This window comes from Syzygium oleosum, unplaced genomic scaffold (assembly GCF_021117445.2).
Source record: "Syzygium oleosum isolate NSW1041296 unplaced genomic scaffold, Sole_v2.1 Sole_v2.43, whole genome shotgun sequence".
Lineage (NCBI taxonomy): Eukaryota > Viridiplantae > Streptophyta > Magnoliopsida > Myrtales > Myrtaceae > Syzygium > Syzygium oleosum.
In genome coordinates, this window is record NW_026607527.1 from 1,440,422 (window position 1) to 1,452,021 (window position 11,600).

General features: G+C 40.5%; 1 protein-coding gene across 3 annotated transcripts; it reads right to left on the reverse strand.

Moving 5' to 3' along the window:
- Positions 1–1,668: 1,668 nt before the first annotated feature.
- LOC115691394 (zinc finger CCCH domain-containing protein 58) lies at positions 1,669–10,590 on the reverse strand. 3 transcript variants are annotated; one of them, XM_056306365.1, is made up of 7 exons: positions 10,256–10,587; positions 9,956–10,098; positions 9,553–9,636; positions 9,275–9,394; positions 8,856–9,164; positions 8,456–8,773; positions 1,669–2,739 (listed from the first exon to the last, which is right to left on the reverse strand). In XM_056306365.1, the coding sequence occupies exons 1-7, from the start codon at positions 10,320–10,322 to the stop codon at positions 2,407–2,409; spliced, it is 1,374 nt and encodes a 457-aa protein (XP_056162340.1). In that variant the 5' UTR covers positions 10,323–10,587; the 3' UTR covers positions 1,669–2,406. The 3 variants fall into 3 exon arrangements, with proteins under 3 accessions (XP_056162340.1, XP_030473870.1, XP_056162341.1); XM_030618010.2 differs by having other exon boundaries at positions 9,553–9,618; positions 10,256–10,586; XM_056306366.1 differs by lacking the exon at positions 1,669–2,739 and adding an exon at positions 7,159–7,995 and having other exon boundaries at positions 10,256–10,590.
- Between the last annotated feature and the right edge of the window lie 1,010 nt (positions 10,591–11,600).

Here is an 11,600-nt window from a genome sequence, read left to right on the forward strand (position 1 = left end):
GTCACGGCCCACAGAATTGGATCGTTCTTGAGGTTTTCTGAACGATGGACCGTGACCGATTCATGAACGAGAAAGCGGACCTTGGGTATTCTATGTACTATAAATTTCTTGATATGTTCTAGAATACTCTAGGGGCGGGTATTTTGTAATTGTACCTCATCCTTGTAATTCTATTGGCCGATAGAGAGGTGGCCTTTGATTGGACAATAAGGAGGTGCAATCTCCATCGTTAGATCAAGGAGAGATTTACGGATACGGTTAACCTTATATTTGTATATAAAGGTGTTCCCTACCCCTCATTCTCAAGTGAAATACATTCGAGAGCTTCTCTCTAGAGTTTCTCTCTCTTAGATTCTTGTGAGTGAGTATGGGAAGGCTAGCTAGCCGCGCGGGACTTGGAACTCGTTGGAGTTTTCAGTCTGGACTTCTGCGGTTCTGGTTTGGGACATGGGTCGACTGTCTAACACTCGACACGAGACACACCTTATCCTAACCCTCCGGTCTCTACAATCGTTCTCTGCCCTCAGATGAATGGATTGTCACAGCAACATGGCAGCAAGAGCTCTCGAATCTCGAATCGCCCGAGAGAGTGTAACGCCGTCCGAGATTGGCCTACCAATACAACATAGCACCATGCCAAAGCAATTCCGATCACTATATTTGCATGTATCAAAATAATATCGACGGGCCTACTTAGTGTGAAGTTGGGGCTACTCATATACCTTTGAACTAGTGATTCTTGGCGAACCAAGACTTCTCGGAATAGCAAGAACTACAAAAGAAAGGGACACTGCTGCGCTGCCTTTTCTTGTCGCCATTTTTAGCTACCTTGTTTGAAGTTACAGTCGAGATTCCATAAGTACCGAGCCGAAAGACATGATGAGCTGATGCAGAATATGCATGTGACCCTAATAGATCTAATCATGCTTTCACCATATATGCACATTCTGCTTCATCTTCACATATCGAGAAGACAGTCGAACTGAAAACTCAAGTCTTAGAAGGAACGAGAAGAAAAGTCGTCATTCCCTCGACAATCCGATGCAAAACCTTGTTGATTAGACTAGGTAGGATCAAAGTGGGTAAACTCCTGATTTACTGATACAGGAGACACTTTCTAGTGCATTGATTATGACAAGATGAAAATCCAAATGAAACGCATACATGCACATTCTCCTTGTTCATGTAAAACACCAACATAGCATTAATACTGAACATAAAAGCAACTAAACAAGGCGAAAACCGCAAACAAGAAGAATAAGCAAAAAAATTGGTATTTCTTTAGTAATCCGAGCCAAAAACGTAATTCGAAGACAATGTTGGAGTTTCATCGCAAAGGTCAGAAAACTTCAAGCCAAATCGCTCACTAATTAAGGCTTTGACGCCTTAAATACCTTATGCTACTACCTTTTACACGAAAAACGCATTGTAACAACTAATGCCAGCAGCCTTCTGGAAGTACCCAACTTACGTAGGTGAATTTAAGGATTTTCTGTTCTTTCTAGCAAGCAATTGTCATACATAAATGCACTCAAAACTCTGTATCTCATTTTTAGTACCAGAGAAACATAATAACTACTCGAGCAAGCTAATCAGTTTCCAGCAAGAATAACTCAGCAATTTTGCCGATCAATGATAGTCAGAACTAATCACAAGAAGCAAGGTTCATGCTCGGAAGAAAGGGACATGACTGAAATCAACAAAGAAGTTAGAGAGACTGTTCATGTACTTGTATTTGGTATAATTTCAAAGACCGAGTCAAGCAGTCATTGTACCAAGAGGATGATATATCTACTAATCAGGTAAAGGAACCCGGAGTGAGTCCTTGGATTCTCTTGTCAACTGCTTTTATTCAATAATACACCCTGCACAAAAAGAGGGGAAGGGGAAGAACTTCAAGTTTCTCTCTCAGTTGAACTGGAAGCTTGTTCCCAAAATTGACGTGAAATGCAACATCAAGATGTGTCTAATGAGGAAAGACAGTACCAGCAATCTTCGCCATTTAGTCATAAATAAACGCAACCTTCAAAATTTGGGGCAGACAATTGTAAGTTTCAGACTGCAGACTCCCTTGCCCATATTCAAAGCAATGAAGGAAAATTATATAGCTTGTGCTAATCCTTTGTCGATTGGCCATGCTTATTCAAGAAAAAAGTGTGGCCAACTAAAAATTGTACTAGAGTGGAACTGACGAGCTGCAGCGGTCTGCTAGACCTGAATGTTGGCACCAGAATCTGAGAATGCGCCTCCTACTTGGGTCTGTTTCGGCAAAAAATGTGATGTTTTTGGTTCATCAAAAATTGGGCTAACTACGTATTGTGAAAAGCTTTTTGTTCCCTTAATTCATATTGTACTCTGATCTTCAGTAGTCCTGCTGTTGTTGCCAGGTGAAGAGCCAGAGTCTGACTAAGACTTTTGGGATTTAGAAAGAGAAACGGCTTCGCTCTTCGATAGAACTGAACCAATTGATGCACTGGATGCAGTCGTTGATGAGAATGACCTTGTAGATGATGCCTCCCTGAGAGACCCTGAAATAAGTTCAGGCCGCAATTCTGAAGAAGAAGAAGACGGAGCTAGTGTGCCAATGGAAGATCCCACTGGGTAGGGTGCCACGGGCATGTCTGCCAGAGAAGATGCAGATGGGCTGTAACTCAGCATTCCCATTGGGTGATTAAATTTGCAAGCTCGCCCATACTTGCATACTCCATGATGCGCAAAATAAGTACAGGGTGGCGCACCCTAATTGACCAAAAAAAAAGGCCAAAATAAGAAGTCATGGTAGGGTTACTCAAATTAATCATGAATAGCTGAGCACAAGCATGAACGAACAAGAGTAGCTTTACAACAGCTGAAATTTTCATGGAGACAATGAGAAAAAGGTAAGTTGAGATGCCCAGTCACACAAATCATGAACTTAAAAGTAGCAATACGACCGTGATAAGTATATCAAAGTAAACGATCCCATATTATTGTGTAAAAATGGAGGGAGAATAGAAATAAGGAGAAAAGCTAAATGAACAATCACGACGATGGGATGTCAGAGTAATGAAATTAGAGACAATGCAGATATGAAAGGCCAGCCGACCTATATGCGTGCCACACCTTCTGAGTCTTAACTATCAAGTCACTAGCGTACCATTTAGCAGCAATAGAAGATGCCTAGGATGTCATGAGGGACTGCAGAAGATGGCAAAGTCATACAACATAGAGTGATAAAATTCACTCTTGACGAGAGAAGTTAGTGTCCATAAATTGAGTATGAGCTTGCAGTTGTGCCTGTCTTAATTAGGGAAGCGCATACCATCTGCACCCTAACCCAATCAGGGAGCATCTAAACATAACCAGATTAGCAATAAGCAAGGCACATTAGAAAAAGTCCACTCACTCTCCAGGGATCGTACTTCCTATTAAATTTTATATTGACTGCCAAAGGCAAGTCACAAGCAGTGAGCATCAGCATCACTATCATGTAGGAAGAAGCCCAGCCAAATGCCTACGTATTCAATTATCCTTTCTAGAACAGCTTGGAAATAGTAAACTTGCAATTTCATGATTTTCATACTCCAGTCTCGCAAACAAATGCAAACACAAGTTGAGTGAGACAACTTAAACCTGCAGGCCAATCGCATATTCGACGTATCGCAAGTCAAATAAGAAAGCGGGAATAGCCATTCAACTGGAGATAAAGCTCTTATGGGACTCCATAATGGAACTCTTTATTTGGGAATTATGTGATGAATGGTCATTTTTGGTAGATACCACTTGACAGATCTTAAAAAAATACAAAAATAAATCTGCTTTTGCAGAAGAAAAGACATTAGCTACATTCTGTTCCTGTCATAGCTGTAATGAGAATGAAATGCAGGATAACAATCAACAAGTCAGCAATTAGCATCAGGGTTAAGTACTAAAAATAAATTGGGAAAAACATGTGTGCAGAAGAGAAGAAACCCTTTTGACTGAGGTAAATTTGCCTAGATAAACCTACATGACAGTGAGACACGACGCTATGTATCGATATAGGCATACTTTTATTCAAAAAAATTAACCATGATCTGTGAAAAATACCTTGGCTTGTATTATTATAGCACAAAACATACTGGCAAGCATCATGAACACTTCCTAATTTTCAATATAGTTGCAGGATGCAGATCTCATGCACACTGCAATCCATCTAAGAACAGAGAAGCAAACACCTATAACATGACTGAAATTTAGTTTAGAAAAAAAAACACACTTCATTTCATGAAGTATGCACAATCTGAATCTTTTTTCTCCCCTGAAATCTTCTTTTCCTTTACTTTACCCCAACAATTTCAGAATTTACATTAGCTTGCCTGAAGTACTTTTCACTAGCGAATTTCTATTGAGTCACCCTTTTTAGCATGCCACACTCAATTACTTGCCAATTTGATATAATTCCAAAAGAGATTGCATAGAATCAATATTTGCAATTATTAAACAGTAGTCTCTTTTGACCAAAAAAAAAAAAGAATAGTAGTCTCTGATTGGGACTGATACAGAAACTCTTGGCTGAAGTTTCACAGTTTAATCGCCAAGATTCACATAAAACAACCTCTTCATATTCATTACAGCAATTGTGGATTACATGCTTCGTGCATCAGATTAGACAAAAACTTCACCAGTAGCAGGAACTTGAGGCAAACTCCTACAGTTCTAATAGTGTAGGAGGTAAAATGAGATAAAATTAAACTTAGATGGGGCAGATTGATACAGTGGACACGCTTCAGGCGGCAAAATGTACTTTTCAATTTAGTCTAGCCATACTTGAGCTGATCCAGCTATCTTTTAGAAGGATAAATAGTGGGAAGATGCAAAATAAGGTAGAGTTATGAGACTCCTTTGGGGCTAGTGTAGGGGTATTATCACTGCTCAGGAGGCATGATATGTCATCCAGCATTAGATTGTACTCTGAAACGCTTAAGCTTTTATCTTAGATAAGCACCTTTGTGGTAAGACTCGATACCCAATGGAATGCAAGATGCATAGTGCATATGATAATCAAGCAATGTGGAAAGAGTAGATTGAGTATTCAAACTAAATGCAGACATCACACAGAAACAGACATAAAGAATGCCTGAAGCGTAAAGCTTGGTTTGAAAAGAAAGGTAAGCCTTGTGCTTTGGTATGTTTTGAATCAAACTTTACTGAAGTTCGTCATAATATTTGGTGGATTGAGTACAGCCAAGTGTAGAAGCCATTGGATTCTTGGAATGGCGAAAGATAAATAAAAGTCAAGACAACCTTACCAAAAAAAATAAAAGTCAAGACAAAAGAGATTTTTTAAACATCCAAATAAAAAATATTATTATTTTTGCAATACTGTAATGATTCTTTTAAGTGTTTTGCTAATGAAAACATTTCTTTATTAAACATAGTACAAATACCCTAAACTTAATTTGTCCAAAAATAGCTTATTGAAAGTTCGTTTGCAAGGATTCTTTTTTGATATGTCGAGCATTTAGTATTCTTATTACTAGCAAGGTGTCAACACACATTGAGCAAGACTTCACGTACCGAATTATAAATATAGCTATCATCATAGCTTATTAGGATATCTTATAATTTGAAAACAGAATTCCCTGCATTCAAATCGAGAATTCAATTATAAGCTAAACAACTTTTTGAAGGTTTTATAAGAATTTCATCATGTATGTAGAAAATGATTATTCTCCTTTTTATCTAGGCCAAATTGCAATAAAAATTGTCACTTTTTCTCCATTTTTCAATTTTATCCCCACTTTTTGAGGTTATCAAAATGAATCTTCACCTTTTGAACTCATATCAAACCTATCCCAAGATTAGATTTACTCCAAAAACTATTACCCATTTACCTTTTCTTAGCATCATGTATTTACAAGATTCTTACTAAGGCCATAGTTTCTATAAGAAAACCTAATTTGATCTTTAAGGCCTAAGATTAGGTATCATGGAATGCAAGATGCATACTGCAAATGATAATCAAGCCATGTGGAAAGAGTAGACTGAGTATTCAAACGATATGCAGACATCACACAGAAACAGACATAAACAAACACTGATGTCAAGCAAGCAGCCAACCAAAAATTTAAGAAAAAAATAAACAAAGGGTGGTTTTCACAATGTCAGATGTTAATATGTGCACTCTTGCATACCGAATTAGATCTACCATTGCCTTCCCTATATAGTCCATCTTCTCACTTGCCACAATAAGCTAAGTCAACAGAATAAGCAATACCTTATCAGTTCTTTATCTGCTACTTTTGTTATTCTCAGATTCCTAAATGGACATTTTTCATGTAACACATCGATGATAAGTCCAGATGCATTCCACTTAAGCATAGAATGGCAATATCAATAACAGAGGAACACATGGAACTCTCAATTTAGATTTCCTAGACTTCTGAATCAGTCAGAAAAGGCTGAACATAAGAATTCATATTTCTTTCAAGATCTAAAAATCTGAACGGAAAATAGAAAAGAATTACGGGAACAACTTATCATTTAACATTCTATGAGTTTAACTGGAGTAATGCAACTCTTGTGAAAGATTTTACTCTTGATTTTCAATTTTGAAAGGGAGAAACTTCTCCCAAAATTTACGGTTAAGTCTAAATTGTTAACTGTAAAAGAATCTTTATCTCAGCAAACTCTTCACTAGGTATTGGAGAGAAGTCTCTGCATGAATATCATGCTGAGTTGCTAGTCAGATGATCGCTTACCAATTGCACCAGTAAAAAACTGACACCGTTTGCCGATGCAGCCCACAATATCGATCAATTTGATAGGTGTCACCATATTTCCATAATCACCAAGTTTTGGTGAAGGTAAATTATTGCATCAACTCAATGATAATGGAAACATCATGCGAAATATCAACTTGATCATTCCTGTGAGCTGCATCATCGCCCTAACATAGAAGACCTTCAGTGAAACACTTCAGTCAGACAAAGGCATTATGGCTCACTGAATACATAACAACAGGATCCACTGCTGCGTACTTACTCGTCAATTAGCAATAGACAGTTTCAGTAGGTTCCACTTTTCGAAAAATGGCTAAACAACACACATTAGTCACTAGACAATAGAGAAAACACAATTTTGGGCAAACAAAGCTACACTTATTATGTTGAGCTTTATTAGCTCATTCGTCTACTATTTACGTGGGGGGTTGGAAGGTACCAGAAAATCTGAATCTCCTATACTAGTCTAGGGATACGAGACCTCCCCTACCAGCATTGGCTGCCAATAACACTAAAAGATAACATGCAATTTGACTTCTATTTATGGTTACACAGTCCAAAAATAACAAGCCTCATGCCATAAAATTTCTAAGTTCTTGGGAAGATGATGATTTTGTATACTCTTGCAGGTTATTTGGCTCGTAGTTCTCTCCACAGCATTTATAACACTAAAGCACAAAGCCTTCCCCTAAAGGACATGATAAGCAGAGGTAGTTTCCACAAATAACTCAAGAAGTAGATATGGTTAATGGAGTAGTCTCACTCTTCATGCTTGCAGAGAAAGAAAACTCTTATATTACAGACTCTGGGACTCCTCAAGATACAACTGTATCTTGCTAGTTTGTAGTAATTGAGAGGGAAGAGAGTGGACTAGATATATATATATATATATATATATATATATATATAATATACACACGCTCGCACTAGCATCACGAACTTGGCAGGATAGAAAAACCGAGTTTCCATCTTCTTTCCACTTGAAGAATCGTGATCCATAGCAACAAAATAGTAAGGAATTGATAGTATCATGAACTGTAACTCAAACACATTTGAGAAAACCCAGAACAGGGAAGAACTATGGAAAGGATGACAAATGCTTGGAAATAGAAAATCCATGTGGGTATTACAAGTTAAATTATGGACATTGGTAGGGAAGACTCCAGGTAGATCACATCATTGGCTGAACTTTAAAACCGCTAAATGCTGCAGATTGCAGTTTGGAGCTTGTTGTCCATGAATATATCATGTCCTGTAACCAACAGAACATTGCTCAAAGACATCTTTTCAGTGGTCATGAAAATAAGCCTCTCAAGTAGTATGCTAGAAAGATTATGTTCTCTATACTCCATCTCTAAGTAGTGAGATATACGCATCCCCCCAGGATAGGATCTCAACTGAGTCGGCAATTTCCTCTCTTCACAACCATAAAAGTCGAGGTTGGATCACAAAGTATTGAAGGCAACATCGTGGAAATTTATTGTCAATTATTAGTCAAGCATTGTGAAGATTCTCCCAAGAACATGTGGGGAAGATAAAAAGAAAAAAACACAGATTAAACCCCGCATCAAAGCCCAGCTTAGTCCCATTCTTAACATGTGCTTTTAAAGTAGACAGAGCAGGATTGGCCCGAGAACCTAGGACCAGCACAGAGTTTCCATAGAACCAGTAACTTAATCAAGAAAAATAAAGGACAAGGGAAAGATGCTTACTGGACGCATTGGCAAGCCAATGGGGCTAAGCAAAACACTTGCTTCTTGTGAAATCAGATCTGGCGGATGATGGTATCTACACGAAGATCCGTATTTACAATATCCTGTTTTCATGTAATATTGACACTCAGGTTGGCCAGGCCTCTCTGGAAATGACTGATCTTTTTGGTAACCACTTGAAGCACCGAAAGAGGAAAGTAAAGGTTGATATTGTCCAGGGAAACCTGACATCGGTGGAGATAATTGGGTTACTCCATACACTGAACCCGACCCCATAGAAGGTTGAGCACTTGGAGAGGCAACCGGGCCAACCGTTGCCTGAGGAAGACATCATACAATTAAAGAGCGCATGCACTAAATAGGGCATGAAGTTGGAAATAGTGGACTTTGATTCACCTACCGGATAAGGACTCCAACCATGATAAGGAACCATGCTGGGGGAAAGAAAAACAGAACCGTAGGGGCCATATGATGACAATACAGGAGACCTTGCAACTACAACACCATACTGTTGAGACGAATGAACAGCAGGGGACTGCGCAGTAGGATACACTGCAGATGGCACCACCGGAGCAGCCACCGGAGCAATCTGTGGTGCTGCTCCTGGTGTTGGAACCTGGATTCCAGCTGGCTGAGGATGGTGAAATTTACATGTGGCACCAAACTTACATTGCCCTGTCTTTACATAATAGGAACACTCTTTCTCGCCCTGAAATCATTAAAAGTTCATTTTTCGTAGAATTAGATGTGGAGCGAATCTGATAATGATACATAACAAGGCATCTATTTATTAAACTCTGTGAGTGATGTTATACGAACCGGGCGTAATGGGTAACCATAAAAATTGAGGGCGACAGGGACAGCAGAACCAATTCCCTGCTTAGGATGGTGGAATTTACAGGACACACCAAATTTACATGTACCCGTCCTCATGTAGTACTGCAGTATAGAAAATGCATTGCATCCAAACCAGAGCCCGTTAGAGAGGAACAAAAACCTTCGTCGTACACTACCTAAGAAAAACAGAGAGCATGCCCCGGCACATCCGGCACTGAGCATACCTACACAGAGGGAAAAAAGAAGACCAAATGTATTACCTGGCACACTGGCTGGCCCAAGCGTTCAGGATACTCAACTGCACCAGCTCGTGTAGCCCCAAGCACCTGAGAAGCGTACAAAATCTACATTGTTTGGTGAATGACATCTGAGTTGACACCCAGAAATGGCAACTAGAAAGATCGCACGTCTGTCTATTCCGAACATAGTTACTCCATGCCAAACATTTTCAGATCCTTGATCAACAAGTTTTGTCAAACTAGCGTCATTCACTGTCCAAACAGCATTACCAAAATCAAACCGCAACGCCTAATTAACTAATCTAAAACGACAAGATCACACCAGTCCAAAACAAGATCAAAAAGGATCGAACAAACGACCAACCGACGAACAACCAAAACGACGATCGGATTGCAGAACCACAGGGAGGCGGCAGGGAAGTACCGCGCTACGGTCGGGCGGGTGATTGAAACGGCAGCGCGCGCCGTATCCGCAAAACCCTGTCCGCAGATAGTAGATGCAATCGGCCTCATCGGGCCTCTCCGGGTACGATTTAGCGCCTCCCAATTCCAACCGCCACACGCGCTCTGCAACACGCAAAAGAGAAAACCGACCGAAGCTCACGATTCGCATTCCCGGCACGCGTCGCCGCCGAAAATCGTCGGGGCCGCGCGGCGACGCCCCGCAAGACCGGAGAAAAGGAAAGAAGCCGAAATGCAGAGCCGAACGAGGCGCGCCACTCACCTTCGAGGCCGGTCTCGGCGCCGGGATCGGACCGCGGCTCCTCGCCGGGTGGGCCGTACGGCTCCATCGTACGGTCGGGGTGGGGCCGGGGGGTGGTGCGGGCGGTGGTGGCGGTGGTGGTGGTGGGAGGAGCGGGGACGCCGGGCTCGTCGGGACCGGCGGCGGAATGGCGATCGGGCGATCGCGGCGCTGCGGCGGGGCGGCGGCCGCGGCGGCAATGGGGTCCGATCGGGCGGCGGTGCTCCGAGCTGCGGAGGTGGGGGGGGGGGGGGGGGCGGAGCTCGAGCTCGTGCGCGATGAAGCAGAGAGAGAGAGAGAGAGAGAGAGGAGAGAGAAGAGATGTTTCTTCTTCACTCTTTGTGCTGCTGCTCTTTCAGTTTCCTTTTTCCTTTTTTTTTATTCCAATTTTTTACCTCCTTTTCAATTTTTAATTTTGTTTATTTCCTCTTTGCTTATGCGGGGAATGTATGCGGGGATTTCGTTTTTTTATTTTTAATTTTCTATTTTCGAATTTCGGTTTTTTTTTTTTTTAATTTGTTTGGACCCCCCTTTTCTTTTCCTGTTTTTTGTGAGGCGAAGGTGGTTTGTTGTACGCGCCAAATATCGAAGTTAGAAGGAAGTTAGCGAGCGCTCGGGGTGGGGAGGGATCCGGTGCGGTCGCGCCCACGGGAGCGCGCGTGGGGCCTTTCCTTTGCTTCTGAACTTTGTCGGAAAAGGACCACCGCCCCTGGTTCAGGAGCATTTACTTGGAAAGTTTGACTTTTGTCAGAGTTCTCGACCAACTATTTTTTTCCCCCCCTTCTAAATATTGCCAATAATCAATTAAATAAATAAATATTCTTAGAGTGCAATTTTTTTTTATTGCTAAAAAAAAATTTGCTAGAATGCATTATTATGGTGTTGGACACGCTAATTTCAAAGAGGTTAACCTTTTTAATTTGTTTTTTTGTATAGAACTAATCATGATTAATGATCACGAATACATGTGATTAATTTAGCGTGCATCAACGAATGTTCCGTTCGTAAGACCGCATCCATGACTCCTCTAATATTAAATTTAAATAATACACGCTTTTAAATTTCCGGACCCTCGCGAAATTCGAGCTGAGGATATTTTTCTTTAAAATGGTTAACGATGGGAACGGGATGCTTATAGTATTCAACAATGCAAATTGAGAGTTCTTTGCTTTTCTCTTCTGTTTTTCGTAAAATGATTGATTGAGTGAAATTAGAATGATTTATCAAATTAACGTACGTGATATGGTAGATTTTCATTGAATAGACTTTTATCGAAAACCGACAATCGTATATTTTGTTAACCACCCATTAAAATTTGTCGTCTCGG